Source organism: Megascapheus bottae, chromosome 8, assembly GCF_031878675.1.
Source record: "Megascapheus bottae isolate mThoBot1 chromosome 8, mThoBot2.hap1, whole genome shotgun sequence".
Taxonomy (NCBI): Eukaryota; Metazoa; Chordata; class Mammalia; order Rodentia; family Geomyidae; genus Megascapheus; species Megascapheus bottae.
Genome location: NC_143516.1, coordinates 55606638 through 55628655, shown reverse-complemented (window position 1 = coordinate 55628655; position 22018 = coordinate 55606638). Strand labels below are relative to the sequence as shown.

General features: G+C 39.0%; 2 protein-coding genes across 6 annotated transcripts in view; one reads left to right on the top strand and one right to left on the bottom strand.

Annotated features, from left to right (window-relative positions):
* Rars2 (arginyl-tRNA synthetase 2, mitochondrial) overlaps positions 1-5166 on the bottom strand; it is a 45376-nt gene extending 40210 nt beyond the window's left edge. The window contains exons 1-2 of one of the 2 annotated variants that reach the window (XM_090338456.1): positions 4923-5166; positions 263-336 (exon numbers count right to left, since the gene is read on the bottom strand). In XM_090338456.1, coding sequence (XP_090194582.1) covers positions 263-336; positions 4923-4994 — 146 coding nt within the window. In that variant the 5' untranslated portion in view covers positions 4995-5166. Of the gene's footprint in view, positions 1-262; positions 337-4740; positions 4823-4922 lie in introns of those variants that run through there. The other variant, XM_090338457.1, reaches the window with a different exon arrangement.
* Orc3 (origin recognition complex subunit 3) overlaps positions 4938-22018 on the top strand; it is a 57255-nt gene continuing 40174 nt past the window's right edge. For 2 of the 4 annotated variants that reach the window (XM_090338453.1, XM_090338451.1), the window contains exons 1-5: positions 4938-5016; positions 7265-7319; positions 10117-10257; positions 15212-15309; positions 19088-19229. In XM_090338453.1, coding sequence (XP_090194579.1) covers positions 4993-5016; positions 7265-7319; positions 10117-10257; positions 15212-15309; positions 19088-19229 — 460 coding nt within the window. In that variant the 5' untranslated portion in view covers positions 4938-4992. Of the gene's footprint in view, positions 5017-7264; positions 7320-10116; positions 10258-11602; positions 11693-15211; positions 15310-19087; positions 19230-22018 lie in introns of those variants that run through there. The other 2 variants (XM_090338454.1, XM_090338455.1) reach the window with 2 other exon arrangements.

The following is a 22018-nucleotide window of genomic DNA, read 5'->3' as shown; positions in this document are numbered from 1 at the left end:
GTTGTCCCTGAGCTCTTCAGCTCAAAGCTACCGCCCTACCCCTTGAGACACAGCACCACTTCCATTTTTCTGGTGGTTAATTGGATATAAGAGTCTCACGGACTTTAGTGCCTGGGCTGGCCTAGAACCATGATCCTCAGATCTCACCCTCCTGAACAGCTAGGATTATAGCCACCTCCTTGGGCTCTGGTTTTGTTTTTTTGAACTGCAAAAGAAATTCAACATTTAAGCTTAATATTTTAAGCAATATACTGCACTTAACTCTTTTTTGGAAATTGGAATTGCAGATATTGACTTGATCAAGTTTTCTGGTGGAAGATCCAAAACTCTGGAAAGCTGAAAAGTCAAAAGAAACAGAACAGGGCAAGACTGTTGGTTAGACATACTGGTTAGAAATTGAATGGAACACTACTTAGCAAAAGGAAATACACTACTGATATTAAACAACTAATTCTTAAATGCATCATGCTAAATCAAAGAAGCCTGAACAAATCTTTTGTTATTACCAGAAACACAGAAAGAGAACATTCACTTTAATTTCTTTGGCATTCTGGAAAATCTAAAACTGTAAGGATTAAGAATAGATACATGAGCCAGGCGCTGTGTCTCACACCTGTAATCCTAGCTACTGAGGAGGGTGAGATCTGAGGATCAAGGTTCAAAGCCATCCCAGGCACAAAAGGACCTGAGACTCTCATCTCCAATAGGGGCTTGGCTGAAGGGTAGGGTGGTTGCCTTGAGCTGAAGAGCTCAAGGACAGCCCCAGGCCTAGTTCAAGCCCCATGACCCACAACAACAACAAAAAGAATAGACATACAAGGGACTGGGAGTTTGGCCTAGTGGTAGAGTACTTGCCTAGCACACACAAAGACCTGGGTCCAATTTCTTAGTACCACATATACATAGAAAAGCCAGAAATGGTGCTGTGGGTCAAGAGGTAGAGCTCTAGCCTTGAGAAAGCCCAATGACAGTGCTCAGGCCCTGAGTTCAAGGCCCAGGACTGGCAAAAAAAAAAAAAAAAGATACATAAAAGTCTGAGGTGTGACTTAAGTGGTAAAGCCATCAGCCAGTAAGTAAAAAAGGGATAGTGGCTGCCAAGAGTTGAAAGCCAAGAAAGAGTATCAAAGTACAGAACTGTTGTCTTTGAGGATTAAAATTTATGTTTGTAAATTTAAAAATTAAGAAAAAACTTTATGAAAAAGATCTACAATGAAGACTCAAGGATATTCTTCTTTTGGAACCAGGAAACTTGAGACTGGTGTGGAAAGGGACAGGGAGAAGAAGGATGGAAGTAGTTAAACTAATAAAAACTAATCAAGATGCATTTTACACCTAAACAGATGTTAAACTGAAACCCCCTTGAACACTATTTGACACAGACATATATATAACTTAATGCATATATAATTTAAGTATCTAGGCACAAATAAACATTACCACCCAATTCCCCCAACCATTAAACTTCCTCAAGACCAAGTAAGACTAATAGGACCAAACTTTTCATAAAACTTCATTCTAAAACCAGGTTGTCTTATTAACACACACACAAAAATGAGCTCTAAAAGCTTCAATACTAGTTTTTTTGTTTTTGTTTTTGTTTTTTTGGTCAGAGCTTGAACTCTGGGCCTGGGTGCTGTCCCTAAGCTTTCCAGCTAAAGGCTACCGCCCTACGCCTGGGCATTGTCCCTGAGCTCTTCAGCTCAAGGCTACCACCCCACTACTTGAGCCACAGCACCACTTCCGGTTTTCTAGTGGTTAATTGGAGATAAGAGTTTCATGGACTTTAGTGCCAGGGCTGGCTTTGAACCTCAATCCTCAGATCTCAGCCTCCTGAGTAGCTAGGATTACGGGCCACCTCACCCAGCTCAATAGTACTTTTTAAAAGGCACAAATAGTCCTGTAAGACACAAATTTAAGAATGAAAGGGAAGGGTGTTGGAAGTATGGGGAATTAAGAAGATGGTGCCGCCAGGCCAGGTGGCTCATGCTACTCAGGAGGCTGAGATCTGAGGTTTAACCAGTCAGAGCAGGAAAAGTCCGGGAGACTCTTATCTCCAGCTAACCAACAGAAAACTGGAAGTGGAGCTGTGGCTCAAAGTGGTAGAGCACTATCCTTGAGCCAACGAGCTCAAGGACAGCACCGAATTCAAGCCCTACAACCTATCAAAAAAAGAAAAAAAAGGAAGATTATTTTAATTACTGGAAACAAAAGTATGTTTCTGAAAGAACTAAGAGAAAACAGGTTCTTGTTTTTTTGTTTTGTTTTTTATTGTTTTTTTTTTTTTTTTTGCCAGTCCTGGGCTTGAGCTCAGGGCCTGAGCACTGTCCTTGGATTTTCTCAAGGCTAGAGCTGTACCACTTGAGCCTCAGCACCACTTTTGGCTTTTCTCTATGTATGTGGTACCGAGGAATCGAACCCGGGTCTTCATGCATGCTAGGCAAGCACTTTAACCACTAGGCCAAACTCCCGGCCCGTGTTTTTGTTTTTTTTTGTCAGTCTTGGGCTTGAGGCTCAGCGGCTGAGCACTACCCTTGGGCTTTCTCAAGACTAGAGCTCTACCACTTGAGCCTCAGCACCACATCCACTTTTTTCCATGTATGTGGTACCGAGGAATCGAACCCGGGTGTTCGTGCATAGTAGGCAAGCACTCTATCACTAGGCTAAATTCCCGGCCCAAGAGAAAACAGGTTTTTTAAAAACAGAGATTAAAGCAGAGAAAAAAAGAGATAAAGCTTGGAATGAGATAATCAATTGAACCTTAGATAAACAGGGGTCCCAGAGACACAAAAATAATGACAGGGAAATAGGTAAACACAGGAAAGTAGGACAGAGAAACAAAGTGTAAAGCCACACTGCTAAAATAAAGATTCTGAAGCAGATGTGAGTAGTCTCATTAGGCTGGCCCCTAACAAGAGCCATAGATATAGACCAACATAACTCTGATTACTGGATAAAATTCTTGGAATACTAAACCCAGACCTTTCTAGTCTTTAGCCACACTAAAGCTCAAGAATGTTAATAGCCTTAGAAACTTGTAAAAAAAAAATTCCTTGCCTTTGAAAGAACACCTGAATTCCATACAATAGATTCCCAGCTCTAGTTTGCCTACTTGATGATATCCCCTACTTTCTAAATGATGATTAAAATTTTTACCATTTAGTAGAAAAAGCACATTAAATGGCCTATGGGCAGTCCTTAGTCCCTCATTTCTCTGACATAAAGGCAAACGATTCCTAACCTAGTACCAAGACACTGAATACAAGATCAAGAATTGTAAGTCTGGCTCTAGACAGGTGCTAAATTTGGTTAGGAGTTAAAACTTGACAGGTCCAGAATCTAATTATGACAACTGTATAAAATCCCCACTGTATAAAATCCCCAATTTTGCTATCTTGACTTAAGGGCTGGAAAGGCAAAGCATTAACTTAATAACTAAACCAATCTATCAGCCTGGAAATAGTTCACTATAACTGGACATCATTATTGCTTTTGTCTTTATTAGCTAACTTTACAATCTTGGGAGACTTCCAAATAACTTGTTTGACATAGAAGCTTCTTGAAAAACTTATCAGTTCTTCAGTAGAAAGCAAAACACCAATACTTTTGGCCTTAAGATTCCTTACATTTCTTGCCCAGGTCTTTCCACATAAACAGTAGGATTCTTATCCTGCTATTGTTCTCACCCACCTCCACCATCTGTCACTGCCAAATCAGTAAATCTTAACCACATTTTCCCAGTTTGAGGTTACCAAGAGCATAGATGAGATAGTGTTTTCCTTTACCCAAGGAAGTAGTAAGTTCAGGTTTATCCATAAAAGGTAATGTTGGTAGCCAGAAGCGGTTGCTCACGCCTGTAATCCTAGCTACTCAGGAGGCTGAGATCTGAGGATCAAGGTTCTAAGCCAGCACGGCACATAAGGACCAGAGACTCTTATCTCTAATTAAACTGAGCTGAAGAGCTCAGGGACAGTACCCAGGCAGAGTTCAAGCCCTATGACCCCCCCCCCCAAAAGTTGGTGACCTTTGGGAATCTAACACTGGACACAGTAACAATGACAGGAATTCCCTTTCAAATGCCTAGACACAATAAAAACGACCTGAGGTGAGTAATACACCGGACAAGTTATGTTCACTAGTATGTCCATTAGTAAGACGTATTTTCAGACCCGGAGTATAACATTTCATTGGAAAATTCTACAGGTGGGTAGTGAATTTTTTAAAATTTCTCTTGCTGAATCCTAGATCTTTCATAGTTTTTTTTTTAATCTTCCTCCTTATAAAACTGCTCGAATGTGACTGAAGCAAAAAAAAATCGTGTCATGTATTTGTTTGAAATTTACCAAAAAAAAAAAATTAGGCCAAGTCTACATAAGAAAATGCAAGAGAAATAATCAACTTTTAAATTAGTTTTTCTTCAGAACAGTAATTCGGAGCCATTGTCAACTTCACTTAAGTGTGCGGAATGCTCATTTCTATAGGGTCCAATGGCCCCCGAGGCTTTCCACCAGGGTTGAGCAGCCTCTCGGACTCCACAGCGCTTTTGGGGGTTTCCTTTTCGCTTCAATACGGAGGTCCTCGCGACATTCCCGACCGCACCCGGACTTCGCCCAGCGCCGGGGTCGATGGCGGGCAAGCAGGAGTCCGCAGAACCTGCTGAACCACGGGCCAGTCCCACGCAGCCAAGAGGTTCGGGGGCCTCTGCCCCCCACTCCCACCTACCCCATACTCCGGGACAAATACCTGACTGGCAATGGACCTGCGGAAACCGCACGCCATCCCCGCCTCAGCCTGCGCGTAGCGGCGGCCAGCGCGCCCCAGGATTCGCTCGTACTTCCCTGCGCACGCCCCGCCCCCTCAGGCCGGAAGCCCGAATCCGGGGAGCGAGGCCAGCCAATCAACAGGCGGTGTAGTACGCCACTGACCTTTGCACTGCTGCCGCGAGGGCGCGCGGGAAATTTCCCTGCCCCTGGCCGACGCCGTGGAATTAGGACCATGGCTACCTCCTCAGTGTCCAAGGTACGTGGGGGCGGGCGTGCGTGGTGGCTCCGTCACCACCCGAAGCTCCTTTGAAGAAGAGTTGGAGTGGAGGTCTGTAGGTTTCGGCTACCCGGCCGCAGGGACGAAGCGGTTTGCTCCGGGTCCAGTCGAGGCCAGCTCCTGTGGGGCGGGAAGTCGCGGGTCTCCCTCGCGGTGCCGCCGGGAGGACCGCTACGTTCTGTCTTCTGGAGGTGTGCTGTCCCGAGGAAGCGCCCCATCATTCTTCCCACCGCTTCCGCCATAAATATTTACTGTGCGCCTAGCACTCCGTTAGGTAGAGAGCGCGAGAGAAGCAATGCAGACCGTTTTTGCACAAAAGAAAGACCTTCATACGTTGATATTCCTAAGTGCTAGCGAGGGGAAAAGTTCCAAGAGAGTAAGAAGAGTGGGAAAATTTTAGCACCGGGGAGGATCCGCTAAGTGTTTTTGATGAAAAATGAGTAGAAGCTTGGCAGGTGTAGAATTGAGGGGAGGGAATGAATAGCCTAACACCTTTTTTTTTTTTTTTTTTTTTGCGTTAGCAGATAAAATGAAGTGGGATAGTAAACAACAAATGGAGAAATCAGGAAGTAGTAGAGAAAGAATAGGAGCATTAGGAGAATTAAGAATGAAAAAAGTAATGCCATTATGTGGCATTGTGGAGTGGAGATTCCGTAGACTCCCTCAGGTAGACTGCCTAGGTGACTCAAGTCCGAAAGTCACCAAAGTGTAGTTGCTAAGATCAGTCCTCAAGTTTTACAGTCCAGTGTGTTATTTTTAAGCTACATATAGCTAATTACATTTGAATTAAACTTCAATACAATTTAAAGTTCAGTTCTTTAGTAGCACAAAGCCACATTTTGAGCTGTTAATAACTCTTGGTAACCATTGCTACATCAGAACAGATGTATAAGAATTCGACCATTATAGAAAGTTGTGCTATATAGTGTGTTATGGACCATGTTGTGTTCTAAATGCATAGGGAGGCCCCTAAAGTTAGGCTGTCCGATGAAAAATATAGGTGAAGAAATTGTACAGACATTTCTCCCTATTAAAGCTGTCCCGGACGTGCCTCTCTCCCTTCCCCCCCCCTCTCCCTCCCTCCCTCCCTCCCTCCCTCCCTCCCTCCCTCCCCCCCCCCTCTCTCTCCTCTTTTTTGTGGGTCATGGGGCTTGAACCCTGCCTGGGCACTGTTCCTGAGCTCTTCAGCTCAAGGCTACCACCCTACCCTTGAGCCAAACCCCACTTCCCATTTTTAGAAGTTAATTGGAGATAAGAGTCTGAGGTCCTTTTATGCCCAGGCTGGCTTTGAACCTTGATCCTCAGATCTCAGCCTCCTGACTAGCTAGGATTACAGGAGTGAGCCACATCGCCCTGCTCGAAACATCTCATTTTTAACTGATTAAAATGGTCTATGAGAGACAAAGGAGGAAGTGCAAACCCTGAGGTTTAAAGTTTCAGCAGACTGATGCCAGCTTCAAAGCCAGAGAAATTTAACTGTACTCATTTTTATTTGAATGATGATTTTTTTTCTTCTAGTTCTTTAGGATTTGAGTGGTTAGTCTTCAGTGCTGTTTGTTGTATAACATCTCTTACTTTTTTGTATCTTATTGAAAATGAGAGTTTTAGGAAAGAATATTTATATTGGGATGATTTTGAAGTAGACCTAATTAATTATTATTTTTTGTTGTTACTGGACTAGTCCTGGGGCTTAAACTCAAGGCTTGGTTTCTGTGGTTTCCCCCCCCCCCCCCCAAGACTAGTGTTCTACTCCCTTCTGGCTTTTTGGTTGTTAATTGAAGATAAGTTTCACAGACTTTCTGTTTGGGCTGGTTTTGAACTACAGCCCTCAGTTCCCTGTCTCCTGAATAGAATAGGTAAGATTACAGATGTGAGCCACCAGTACCTGGCAATAGTGAACTTCTTTTGGAATGAATATCATTATTTTTAACATGGTTGATCTTCATTTTAGTGCATAGTATTTATGTTCTCTTCCACTAAGTTTCATGAAAATGGAACCTTTCTAAAGTTATATTTAATCAGCTTTTATTTTCTTCAAATACTTAATAGAGTAAGTATCAAAGAATAAAAATGAAACATAAGTAAATGTGCTTTCTTAGAAGCAACAACAAAAATTTCCCTCCCTCCTTTTTAAATCTGCTTGTACATGCTTGGGCAGAATTTTCTGCTATGTACTTAATTTGACTTTATGCTTGTTCTCCCTTCCCCCCATTCTTTTTTAAAATAGGGCTGTTTTGTGTTTAAACCAAGCTTCAAGAAGAGAAAAATCTCTGTGCCAGTAGGTAAGTGTCTCAACATCAAATATTTTGACTATTTCTTCTCCCATTTCATCTTCAATTTGAATAACTATGCCTAATTTAATAAATTTCTTTTCTAAGCTTGGCTTTCTCTGTATGTTGCTGTAAAAGATATGTTCCAATAATGATATTGACTGAAAGGAGAAAGGAATGTCTCAGGGTTATGGGGTAAAGGAGAATATCAGTGTATACTCAAAAGGCAAGCTCTAAAATAAGTTTCTTTTAAGGATTTATCTGCCATAATTGTTTTATTTACAACTTCTGAAATGAAAAAGTCATTTTCTACTAGAAAAGTAGTTTGATCTTTGAGCAAATAAAACAAATGCTTATTAGTAACATAGGTGTCTAGTAATGAATGAAATATATATACACATAAATATGTATATATAATAAAATAACAGAAGTACAAAAAATAATAATTTCTATTTTCTACTGAAAATTATGTAAGTCACTAGATGAAATAAATAATGTTAGGCTGAGTATATACCTGTATTCCAACTTTTTAAGTAGAGACAGAGAATTGAGATTCAAGGCTGACTTAAGCAAAAGGTAACTAAGATTCTTTCTCAAAACCAAGCCTGAGCCAGGCGCGGTAGATCAGGCCTGTAATCCTAGCTAGTCAGGAGGCTGAGATCTGAGGATCAAAGTTCAAAGCTAACCAGGGCACAGAAGAACCTGCCAGTCATGGGCTTGCCAGTCCTGGGCTTGAGCTCAGGGCCTAGGCACTGTCCTTGGACTTTCTTAAGGCTAGAACTCTACCACTTGAGCCTCAGCACCACTTCTGGCTTTTTTATCTATATGTGGTTGTGGTACTGGGGAATCAAACCCAGGTTTTTGTGCATGTTAGGCAAGCACTCTACCACTAGGCCAAACTCCCAGCACCAAACCTAAGACTCTTACCTCCACTTAACCTCTAGAAAATGGGAAGTGGGTCTTGGCTCAAAGATGGGGTGGCATCCTTGAGCTGAAGAGCTCAGGGATATCGCCTAGGCAGTAGCCTTGAGCTGAAGCGGTCAGGAACAGTGCCCAGGTTGAGTTCAAGTCCCATGACCCACAAAAACAAAAAAACCCCAAACTTGACTGGCTCTTGTCTGTAATTCCAGCTACTTGGGAGATGACGATTGGGAGGATCACAGTTCAAACTGTCCTGGACAAAAAATTAGCAAGACCCCCATCTTAACAAACCCCTAAAATAGGTAGGACGATCTCTGAGTCTAGCCCTGAACAAAAATGTAAGACACTACCTGAAAAATAGCTAAAGGAGACTGCAGGTTCTACTCAAGTACTAAAGTGCCTAGCAAGTGAGAGGGCCTGAGTCTGCAGTGCAGTGCCACACAAAACAAACAGAAAAGTCTGGAGTGGTCTAATGAACCTATAGTCCTAGCAAATAGCGACTTGGAAGGTGAAGCTAGGAGGGTCAAGGTTTGAAGCTAACTGGGCAAGGTGAGTGTGGGAATCTTATCTGAAAAAAACTAAAAGCCATAGGACTAGTTGTAGAACACTTGCCTACCAAGCGAAAATTCCTGGAGGCAGTCCCTTGCACCCAAAAGAGTGGGGGAATGCAATAGTACAAAGAGACCTGAAGATACTTAAAATCTGTAACATGAGCTGGACACTAATGACTCCTGCTTTTAATCTTTGCTAATCAGGGTATTGAAATCCAGAGGACGGAGATTCAAAGTCATTCCAGGCAATAAAAGCTGGCAGATTCCATCTCTAGAATAAGCACAAAAAGCTGGTTTGGAGTCATGGCTCAAGAGGTAGAGTGCTACCTGAATAAGCAATCTGAGTGAAAGGCCCTGAATTTAAATTTCAGGATTGGAAAAACAAAAAAGCCCAACTGGTTATAGTATTCCATTTTATAAATAAATTTGCTATGATGGATAACTTTGTCAATTTATTCAGATTAAGCAATAACTAGATGATACTTCTCGGTGTCAGTGATGGTATTTCTAGAGATGACTGGATCATGGTGGGCCTTGGCACAATTAATGATTTTATACATTAATGGATGTATAAATTGAGTGGACTATTGAAGGGTGGTGCAGAAACTATAAGGGGGTGTCTAATAAGAGGAAGTGGCTTACTGGAGTGGTACTTGTAGGGTATATCTTGTTTCTGGCAACCTGAAGTGATCAGTCTCCTCCTGATCCACCAGCTGCCCAGATGTTCCACCTTGCTCCAGGCCCAAAGTAATGGAGCCAGTAGACTTCAGACAGAAATGTCTCCGCACAAAATAAATCTTTTCTTTAAATTTCTGTCACAGTGACAGAATGTTTAATATAATGTTTAATGTACAATCAGTTTAATGTAGTTGGCAAGACAAAGAAAAACAATCTGAATAGAATAGTAGTGATGAGCTTTGTAACTGCATATATGATAAATGGAGTGTTCTAATTTAGGGAATAATAGTGATGAGTTTTGTAACTGCATGTATGATAAATGGAATGTTCTAATTTAGGAATACACTCCATGCACACTGAAGTCCTAGATCTCTCTAAAGTAATTCTACCAAGTTATAGACTCACCTAGATTAGAACTAAAGAAACTCAGAATGTGCACCTGACCCTAACTAGTTGTATGGCCTTTGCTCTGATGTTTAATGTTTCCCTAGTTCTTCATATCTCTAAAGGCAGGGTGTAGATTGGTTTATTAAGATTTTTATTTTCATCTCATTTTATTCCTCTAAAAGTTAACAGGGCTTTGTGATTAGTATTTTGTGTTACGGTGATCAGGTACCTTAGCCTTGTAGTTTGTGTTCTAAGATTCCATCTCTCAACAGCTGGAAGGAAGGGAAAAGCTGAAAATGAGCAGCAGAAGACATTCTGCTCTCAAAGATGGGGCAGATTTGCTGCCTGTTTTAATCCTTCACACCTTTTCTACCAGTTTCTGCTACCAATACAGAAGTATCAGTTTCCTGAGAGTAAGTAGAACATTGGTTGTGAAAAGGCAAGAGGAAACTTGGGTATAATGGAATTGTTACCTATTTTGATTACCTTCAAGAGGTGGTTATGTGAATATATACTGTGTCTGAATGTAACAAGTTGCTACAATAATGTATGTTATTTATAAATTATATTTCAATAAAACTAAGCTTAACGTGCCTTCATTTTTAAAATTTATCTTTAGATAATCTGTTTAGTAATCGTGTTAACAAGACCTGTCAAGCAAATTACATGATTGTTAGTCAAAAAGTGGTTATTACATTGGTTGCCAATTGTAGCTGTATATTAGAGTCACTTTGGGGAACTTTTTATCCCGATACAATTGTAGATTCATATGCAGTTGTAAAAATATGTAGAGTTCTCTACCCTTTACCTAGTTATCCTCAATAGTACAGACTTACAGAAAGTATCCAATTGGTTTTGTGTATGTGTGTGTGTGTATGTGTATGTGTATGTGTATGTGTATGTGTATGTGTATGTTTCTGGAGATTGAACCCAGGGTTTCATACATGCTAGGTGAGTGCTTTACAAACTAGCCAAACAGTTCCTTAAGCTGAGTAATCACCTGAACTTTAAACTATTTAGGCATTTTAAATATCTTTATATTTCTAAGAGTATTTCAAAGAGTGTTTCTCTCCATTAAAATCCATGAAGCTAGGTTTGTTGGCTCACGCCTGTAATCCTAGCACTCAAGAGGCTGACATCTGAGTATCAAGGTTCGAAGCCAGCACAAAAGGACCCAAGACTCTTATTGCTAATTAACCTCTAGAAAATGGAAAGTGGTAGCCTTGAGCTGAAAAGCTCAGGGACAACGCCCAGGCCCTGGGTAGGATTGTAGCCGTGAACTGAAGAGCTCAGGGACAGTGCCCTGGCTGAGTTCAAGCCCCATGACCCACAAAATAAATAAATAAATAAATAAATATACATGTATAAAGAACTTTTTCAATGTTAAAATGCTATAAATAGTTGAGTAAGATTTGAACCCAGCTGTCTGATTCCGAGCCCATGGTCTATTACTTAATAGTATCACCTCTGTGTGAAGCAAGTAGTTGCTTAGAACTTTTTGTTCTGAAATTCCAGTTGTAATGTAATTGGATTTATTTTCAGTATGTAGTGCTTTTAAACATAATGTGCACAGTTGCATAATTTGAGGTGTTTTAGAACTTTGATAAGGTTTTTATTGTGCCAATAAGACCAACAAATACTGTTATAATAGGAAAATCTTCAAGAAATTGACCCCAGTTATGAAACAGATGGAACAAGAATGAGGAAAATATATACACTCTTAGCACTTGCCTTCACTAACTGCAATTATTGAAACAGATTGTCTGGAGAAGTAGAAAGATGTGCTGCATTTTCCCCACCATCTGTCTCTGACTTGAAGATGCTTGGGCAAGTCCCTGAGAGACAATGGTAACTGATAGCTTCCTCTCCTCAGTATTCTCTAAATGACTGCATATTGCAATTTCTTCACCATGTATTTCAATGCACTGTTCAGCAAATAAATTCATGCCTTGATTTGCCACTTAACGTTTTACTGTGATTCCACCAATTTTCAATATAAAATGATGTTTAAAGTTCCCTTGTTATTGTTTTACCTCTATTGTATCACTTGCTTTTCTTCTCTTTCTATTTTTATTTATTTTTTTTTGCATCTTAATACTGTAACTTTGCCTTTGTTTACTGTAGAGCTTAGAGTTCTATACAATAAGAAATATGAAGGAAATTACAAAATTCTATTGAATGAAAAATATTTGATTAAACAAAGACTGTGATGCCTTTTGTATATAAAATTTATTTTTCTTTCTCTCTGTTGCTCACTTTCTTGTTTATGACAGGGTTTTGCTGTGTAGCCCAGGCTGGCTTCAGACTTGCAGTTGTACTATTGCTGGGATTACCATTGTGCACTGGTGTTTTAGGCCTAGCTTACACATGAATTTTTTTTTTAATTGGCTTATATCAGTTTCTGGGAAGAGGAGGGGTTATCATTTTATCTATACACAGACATGAATTATTTTAAAAATTCTTATGTTATCAGAATACCTGTAGCTGGGCACGGTAATTCACGCCTGTAATCCTAGCTACTCTGGAGGCTGAGATTTGAGGATCACGGTTCAGAGCCAGCCTGGGTACTAAAGACCATGAGTCTCTTATCTCCAATGAATCACTAGAAAAGGGGAAGTGGGGCTGTGGCTCAAAGGGTAGGACAGTAGCCTTGACAGCCCCCAAGATCAGAGTTCAATCCCCATGACCCACCAAAAAAAAAAAAAAAAAGAAAGAAAAGAAAAAGAAATACCTGTAATAATTTTTGAGAAATTCCAATAAAGTTATTTTATAGAAAGGCCTAAGGTTTTTTTGTTGTTATTGTTTTGTTTTGTTTTGTTTTTTTGTCAGTTCCAGGGCTTGAACTCAGGGCCTGAACACTGTCCTTTTCCTCAAGAAAAGCACTAGGCTTTCTCCTCAAGGCTAGTGCTCTACCTATTGAGCCACAGTACCACTTCTGGCTTTTTCTGATATGTGTGGTACTGAGGAATCAAACCCAAGGCTTCGTGCATGCTAGGCGAGCACTCTACCACTAGGCCATGCTCCTGACCTGTGTTTCGTTTTGTTTTGTTTTTCATATGAGGAATCAGTCTACAATGTCTCCAAGTTAGAATGTATCTTGATTTTTATAAACATTTAATTTATGTACTACTGAGGAATCATCTCCGGGTCTTATGCATGTTAGGCAAGCATTCTACCATATTCTAAGCCTGTTTGATATTTTCTCCAAATTGTTAGCCATTTGTCAAAAATACCCTTATTGTACTGTTTTAGAAACTACAAAACACATTAAGGAATACATTTTATACCCACATTTAACACAGAAACAAAGCTGGGCATGGTGGCTCACGCCTGTAATCCTAGCTACTCAGGAGGCTAAGATTTGAGGATCGTGGTTCAAAGCCCGTCTGGGCACTAAAGACCGTTAAGCACTAGAAAACCACAAGTGGCACTGTGGCTCAAGGGTAGGGTGGTAGCGTTGAGCTGAAGAGCTCAGGGACAACACCCCATCCCAGGGCAGTGACTTTGAGCTGGAAAGCTCAGGGACAGCACCCAGACCCAAAGTTTAAACCCCGTGACCAACAAAAACATAAAAAAGAAAAAGAAAGAAAGAATCCCATGGAACAATCCTTATGTAAGAGCGAATGTTTTCTTGTTGCATGGCTTGTTTGTTTTTTTTAATGTAAAGAGTAACATTGATTGGTGACGTACACTATATTCGATACTTTAAAGAATTCTAGATTAAAAATGAAAGATAAAGTTGAAAAATAGGTCAAAATGAATATACAAATATTTAGATGAAAAGGGCATCTTAAATCAGTGGGAATAGATTATTCAGTAAATGAATAGTATTTTTCCCCCAAATTAGAGGTTATAAACCATTGTGAATTATGAAATTAATTTAGTGAATCATGCAACAAGAAAACATTTGCTCTTACATACGATTGTTCTATGGGATTTTTGTTTTTGTTTCTGTGTTCAATGCAGGTGTAAAGTATATTCCTTAATGTAAATCATGGTTCAAGCCCTGTTACCAGCACAAATAATAATTTTAAAAACAAATGAGACTGGACTAAAGTATGTCAGTAGAATCAAAATAGTAAAAGAACGATTAGAGTTCAAGCAGAAACATAAGCCAAAGTATATGAAGATAATTAAATATGAATAATGAGAATAAGTAATGAAAACATTAGTAGTTAATGTATATGCTTCAAACCAGAAACCAAATAAAAACTGTTAGATCTGGAGCAGTAGCTCATGCCCATAATTATAGTTATTCAAGAGGCCAAGATCAGGAGGATAGTGGTTAGAGACCAGCCTGGCATGATGTTTATGAGACTGCCTCAACCAGTAAAAATCTGGGCACAGTGGCAAGTACTTGTCCTCCCAGGAGCTTAGAAGGATAATAGTACAGGCTGGGCCAAGCATAAATGTCAGAACCTATTTGACAAGTAAAGCAGAAAGGGTTGGGCATGGCTCAAATGGTAGAACACTGGCCTAACAAGCCAGTACAGTTAAAAAATGAAACAGCCTGGGGCCGGGAGTTTGGCCTAGTGGTAGAGTGCTTGCCTACTATGCACAAAGGCCCGGGTTCAATTCCTTGGTACCACATACATAGAAAAAAGCCGGTAGTAGTGCTGAGGCTCAAGTGGTAGAGCTCTAGCCTTGAGAAAGTCCAAGGACAGTGCTTAGGCCCTCGGCTCAAGCCCAGGACTGGAAAAAAAAAAACAACAAAAAAAAACAGCCTAGAAATTGAAAAGGTAACATAAATTATTATTATTATTATTATTATTATTATTATTATTATTATTATTGTAGTACTGGAGTTGGAGACTGGGACCTGGACCTTGCTGTATCACTTGAGCTATATTCTAGCTTTAAAGACATTTTAATCATAAAGTTAATATGGGGGGGGAAACATGTACTTACAGAATAACTTCGTATGTATACACATGCACAGAATTTTTGTGTGTTTAGAAAAAAACCTTAAATCTATTTCTCACTATGTGGCTCTATAACTATTTCAGGTTTTTAGTGTATAAAAACCTTGAACTGAAGAGCTCAGGGATAGAGCCCAGGCCCAGAGTTCAAGTCCCACAACCAACAGAGAAAGAAAGAAAGAAAGAAAAAGGAAGGAAGGAAGGAATCTGACTTATTTCTTTTTTTTTTTTTTGCCAGTCCTGGGGCTTGAACCCAGGGCCTAGGCACTGTCCCTGAGCTTCTTTTGCTTAAGGTTAGCACTCTGTCACTTGAGTTATAGCACCACTTCTGACTTTTTCTGTTTATGTGGTACCGACAAATCAAATCCAGGGCTTCCTGCATGCTAGGCAAGCACTGGACCACTGAGCCATATTACCATCCCTGAATTATTTCTTTCTTCACTTTTAGAGGACTATTTTAGCAAAGGGAAAAATGAGTCCGAAGACAGTAAACTTCGATTTGAAACTTACCATTTGCTATGGCAACAGATGAAATCTGAAACTGAGGTGAGTGCCTTTTCTCTTTTCTCTAATGCTTATAGTGTTCTACTGCCTCCATCTTTCTACCAATTTACAAGAGTTTTGATGAACTACAGGAAATATTGCTTCAGAATATTCACTCTAAAATGGCTCATATTCATTGAGTTTTAGATTCTTCATGATAGCTGCTAAGGTCATATGGTGCTACTCTTAAAACTGTCCTTCAGTTAATAAATTCTACAAGTATGAAATCAGATTATTAAAACTAAACTCCATCATCCTTACATGTAGGTACTGTATTTTCTATATTCCAGCTCTGAAAGATGGCAGTTGGTACCTCTAGGATGAGCATGTCACATCTAAAACCACTGAGGGAGATCAAAATAAACTACTACAAAGTAGACATGTTTAGCATATTCATCTGACTATGCAGAAGGTTGCAGACACAGACATGCTTCTGAGAAGCAATCATGTTGTAAAAATATATTTATATTGGGCCAGGAGTTTAGCCTACTGGTAGAGTGCTTGCTTAGCATACATGAAGACCTGGGTTCAATTCCTCAGTACCACATACATATAAAAAAGCCAGAAATGGTTCTGTGGCTCAAGTGGTCGAGCACTGATCTTGAGAAAGCCCAATGACAGTGCTTAGACCCTGAGTTCAAGGCCCAGGGCTGGAAAAAAAAAATTTAATCTATCTACATTAGTAAACATTGGATTCTAGTAGAGACTTCTGTCTCTATAGATATTCACCTGAAGGACCTTTCTTAGGAAGAAAAGATTGAAAATCTCCACACTTGCCCCAGATAGAAATGATCACAGATGGTCCTGGGAATGTGGCTTACTGATAGAGTGCTTGTGTCACATGCCTAAAGCCCAGGTTTCTATTCCTCAATACTACATAAACAGGAAAAGCTGGAAGTGATGTTGTGGCTCAAGTGATAGAGTACTAGCCTTGAGCAAAGAAGCCTGGGGACAGTGCTCAGGACCTGTGTTCAAGCCCCAGGACTGCCCCCCCCCAAAAAAAACAAAGAAAAAAAAATGATCACAGATGACCTAATGACTTAATGACTGTATCCAGGAAATTTTATCACTATAAAAAGGCAGCCTTCGCATCCATTCATGTTGAAAGCACTAGAAAAAATAGGAATAAGAGGTACATTCCTCAAAATAGTAAAAGCCATATATGAAAAACCTACAGCCAGTATTATACTAAATGGTGAAAGACTGGAACCATTCACCTTAAAATCAGGAACTAGAAAGGGATACCCACTCTCTCCACTTCTCTTCAATATAGTGCTGGAACCCTTAGCCAGAGCAATAAGGCAAGAAAAGGACATCAAAGGGTCCACATAGGGAAAGAAGAAATTAAACTATCCCTATTTGCAGATGACATGATCCTCTACTTCAGTGACCCAACAAACTCCACTCCCAAACTTCTAGAATTAATAAACTACTTTAGCAAAGTAGCAGGATTCAAAATTAACCTTCAGAAGTCAGTATCTTCTTGTACACCAACAATACACAAACAGAAGGCCAAATCAAGAAAATAATCCCATTCGCAATAGCCCCCAAAAGAATAAAATACTTAGGAATATACTTAACCAAAGATGTAAAGGAATTATTCAATGAAAACTACAAAAGCCTAATGAAAGAAATTAAAGAGGACACTAGGAAATGGAAAGACATCCCATACTCATGGGTAGGGAGAACCAGCATAGTGAAAATGGCTATACTGCCAAAATTGATATCAAATTCAATGCAATCCCCATCAAAATCCCAAAGACATTCTTTACAGAAATAGAAGATATAATCCAAACATTCATATGGGACAAGAAAAGACCTAGAATAGCCAAAACAATTCTAGGCAAAAAGAGCAATGCTGGTGATATTATAATACCAGACTTCAAACTCTACTATAGAGCCATAATAACAAAAATTGCTTGGTATTGGCACAAAAACAGACCAGAAGAGCAGTGGAACAGAATAGAAGACCCAGAAATAGAACCACATACCTATAGGCAACTTGTATTTGACAGAGGAGCCAAAGATATACAGTGGAACAAACACAGTCTATTCAATTATTGGTGCTGGCAAAACTGGGCAGCCACATGCAGAAAACTAAAAATTGACCCTAGCCTTTCGCCATGCACAAGCATTAACTCAAAGTAGATCAAAGACCTCAACGTCAGACCAGAAACCATGAAACTGCTGCATGATAAAATAGGAGAACCACTGGAACTTGTAGGCACAGGCAAAAGATTCCTGAACAGAATCCCAGGGTCACAACAGATTGGAGAGAGACTCGATAAATGGGACTACCTAAAAATAAAAAGTTTCTGTACAGATAAAAACATAGTCGCAAAAGTAGAGAGACAGCCAATCAACTGGGAAAAGATATTCACCAACAATACATTTGACAAATGCTTAATACCCAGTATCTACAGGGAACTCAAGAAACTAATCCCCCCCCAAACCCAATAAACCATTCACTAAATGGGCAAGGGAACTAAAGAGAGACCTATCAGAAGAAGAGATTAAAATGGCAGAAAAGCATATGAGAAAATGTTCATCATCTATGGTCATAAAGGAAATGCAAATAAAAACAACCCTAAGATACCACCTTACCCCAACAAGAATGGCCAAGATTTTGAACTCAGACAATGACAGTTGCTGGCAGGGTTGTGGAGAAAAAGGAACCCTACTACACTGCTGGTGGGAATGTAGACTAGTTCAGCCACTCTGGAAAGCAGTGTGGAGGTTTCTTAAAGAACTGAAAATAGACCTTCCCTGTGATCCCGCCATACCACTTCTGGGCATCTATCCTGAACATCATGACCCAAGATATTATAAGGACACCTGCTCAGCTATGTTCATCTCTGCACTATTCACAATAGCCAGGCAATGGAAACAATCCAGATGCCCTACTGCAGATGAATGGATACAGAAAACGTGGTATATATACACAATGGAATTGTACATAGCCAACAGACAAGATAAAATAATCGCATTCACAGGGAAGTGGATGAATCTAGAGCTAATCATGTTGAGTGACACAAGTCAAGACTTAAGGAACAAAAGGCACATGGTATCCTTAATATGTGGCTACTAAATCCAAAGAGTACAAGAGCGAGGACTCAGTAACTGCATACCCAAAGCTATGGACATGGTAATGGAAATATAAACATAACTATATAGACATAAAAACCTATGACTCTATAGACATGTTTTATTTCATAAATTAATATGTTTCTATGACATACAAACCCTTAGCCTAATTTTGATTAAGTTCTAAATACTAAGTCCCAGTGATTGTAAATAGAGATTCCCTCCTTGAACACTTGTTTGTTAAACTTGTCATTTAAAATATGATGTAAAAATCAACGTTAATAAATTCTTTAATAAAAAATAAATAAAAAGGCAGCCTTTGTTTCTTGGATTTTCTTCTCCCACTCTCATAACCTGTTGCCATTTGCACTCTCACAACTATTACATCCCAACAAACCAGCCCCAGCACCATGATTTCTTTCTCTACTCCAAAATACATTTTAAGCTACACCCATCTGGCTCTTGTTTTGAGTCATTTACTCTGGGTCTGGCACATTATATGTTAATACCCTAATTAGGAGTTTAGTTTCCTCCTGTAAATGTATTTTCAGCTTATTTTACAGATTGAAATTATTAAACATTCAAAGGGAAGAGAAAATAGGAAATTTCTTTTTATCAGTAAAGACACATCATGTTACTATCAACTGATAATTTATATAGCTTTGTGAGTTATTTTTGTTTTTTTTTTTTTTGGTAGCAATTACAGGAAGAATTAAATAAAAACCTGTTTGACAGCCTAATTCAATTTCTCCAAAAGTCTCATTCTGGATTTCACAATTCAAATGACTGGAGCTGCCAAATAAAACTCAAAGAAATTCCAACTGCTGCCCTCATTCTTGGTATGTACAAACAAATGTGTATATATTTTTTAATTTTTCTATTTCTGAGAATTGTGGGGAATAACTTACAATGAATAATTTTTAGTTGCAAAATGAAATTGTAGTTTGTTTTACATATTTTCAAAACCAATAAAAATGTTTTGTACCAATTAAATTTAAATGGAAAACAGCTGTACAGCTAGTGCTTTCTTTAACTTTTGTCATAAGGAGGAACTACATTTGTTTTATTCTTGCTTATCTATGTTAAGAGTATATGAGATTTGGATTCACTGAAAAGTCAGCAAGCCTGACTTTCTTCTTTTAAAACAAGCATATCTTAATACTAAAATATATTAAGTAATCTATAATTTTTTGTTTCGTTGTGCTGAGTTTTTCAGTTTCAGATTGTATTGTATTAATATTAACTGCCTTAGGGAAGGACTTGGGTGACTTGTAGATTACAGGTTGAAAAATTTAAAAAATCCATCACTAGTACCTATCTTTACTAAACATGTGAATTCCAAGAGCATAAAGAAAGAATTCTCCAAAATTTCTGTCCTTTTTTAAAAAAGAAAAAAATACACCTTACCCCAACAAGAATAACCAAGATTTTGACCTCAGGCAATGACAGATGCTGGCAGGGTTGTGGAAAAAAGGGAACCCTACTACACTGCTGGTGGGATTGTAAACTAATTCAGCCACTCTGGAAAGCAGTGTGGAGGTTTTTTAAAGAACTGAAAATTGACCTTTCCCATGATCTCACCATACCACTTCTGGTTATCTGCCCTGAACATCATAACTGAAGATATAATAAGGACACCTGCTCAGCTATGTTCATCTCTGCACTATTCACAATAGCCAGGCGATGGAAACAATCCAGATGCTCTACTGCAGATGAATGGATACAGAAAATGTGGTATACACACACACACACACACACACACACACACACACACAATGGAATTGTACTTAGCCAACAGACAAGATAAAATAATGGCATTTGCAGAGAAGTGGATGAATCTAGAGGGAATCATGTTGAGTGAGACAAGTCAAGACCAAAGGAACAAAGGGCACATGGTATCCTTAATATGTGGCTATTAGATCCAAATATTACAAGAGTGAGGACTCAAAAGTTGCATACTCAATGCTATGGACATGGTATTGGAAATATAAACACAACTACATAGTCATAAAAACTTATGACTCTGTAGACATAATGTTTTATTACAAAGATTATTATTTATCTATGACATACAAACCCTCAGCCTAATTTTGATTATGTTCTAAAATCTAAGTGCCAGAGATTGTATATAGAGATTCCCTTCTTGAATACCTGTTTGCTAAACACATCATTTGAAAAATTCTGTAAAAGTTAATGTTAATAAATTCTTTAATAAAATATGTAAAAAATCAATGTTAATAAATTCTTTAATTAAAAAAAGAAAAAAGTAGATTTTTCCCCTCTCTGAGTATGTATATATTTTTTATGTGTATTTTGGTACTGCAGATTGAACCCAGGAATTCAGGCATGCTAAGCCATGTGATCTTATACTGAACTACATCCCAGACTCTACAACTGCAACCCTTTTGAAAATAAAACTTGTCTTTTAGGGTTTGTTGCCTGAAGGGTATAAGAAATAAGTTCAATTTTTTTTATAGTACTTCTGATGCTTTTCATTGCCCAAGTTTTAGATCGTCATGCTATCAACCAGCTTTCTAGTGCAACTTATCTAATTATAGGCCCTCCTTTCATCTGTGGATGGGAAACTTTGATCCAGTGATTAGTCATTTATCCTGTTAAATGTGTTCTCTAGTGGAAGAGTATAACAGTTAGAGGGTTACAGATGAGGCACAGTCAAGAGAGATGGCTACAGAGGTAGTTGTCAGACCCTTTCCTACCTACTGTCAGAAAAGAGATAAAGCTAATGGAAATCACATTCTTTAAAGTTATAATCTCAGAATGATTTTTCCAGTTAAAGACATAGTTGAATAACTTCTTTGCATTAGATAATCTATTGTTTTAAGAAACAATGTTAACTAGTTTGTAAAGTCAGTAATAGACAAAACAAGCCATTGTTTTACTGAATTCTTATGTTTGTTTAGAGTTGCATTATTATAGTGATGCATGCTAGAAAGTACTTTAGATGCTTAAATACAGTTGCACATTTTATTTTTTGGTTTTCCTGAGAGGGGATAAAAAGCTTATAGATGGATGGCATGAATGTGTGTGTAGGTTTTTGATTTTTCCAATCAGTGGAAGTCTTACAAAGTGTTAAGTAGTTTGAAGATATGTGCTGATGACACCTGCCTGAGCACATATTGTTGGATTAGGAAAGGCCCAATGTACTGGGAAAATTTCTGATTATGTGGAACATTAAAGTTGATTTGTAGAATTTGAAATAAAGGGCTTAAACTAAATTTCAAAACAAAAACCCTATAGCTTTAATTCTTTTTTTCCCTTTCTTCCTTTGTTTCTTTCTCTCTCATTTTTTTTTGTGTGTGGGTGGGGGGGGGGCATGGGGCTTGAATTTGGCCTGGGCATTGTCCCTGAGTTCTTCAGCTCAATGCTACCTCCCTATCCTCCAGCCAAGCCCCAGTTCCCATTTTCTAGAGGTTAATTGGAGTTAAGAGTCTCTGGGACTTTAGTGCTCAGGCGGGCTGTGAATGTGGGATCCTCAGATCTCAGCCTCCTGAGTAGCTAGGATTACAGGTGTGAGGCACCATTCTGGGCTCTATAGCTTTAATTCTATTTTAGCTTCCTCCCTTAGAAGAAATGAACAGTTACTGTACAGCTCTAAGCAGTACTGGGA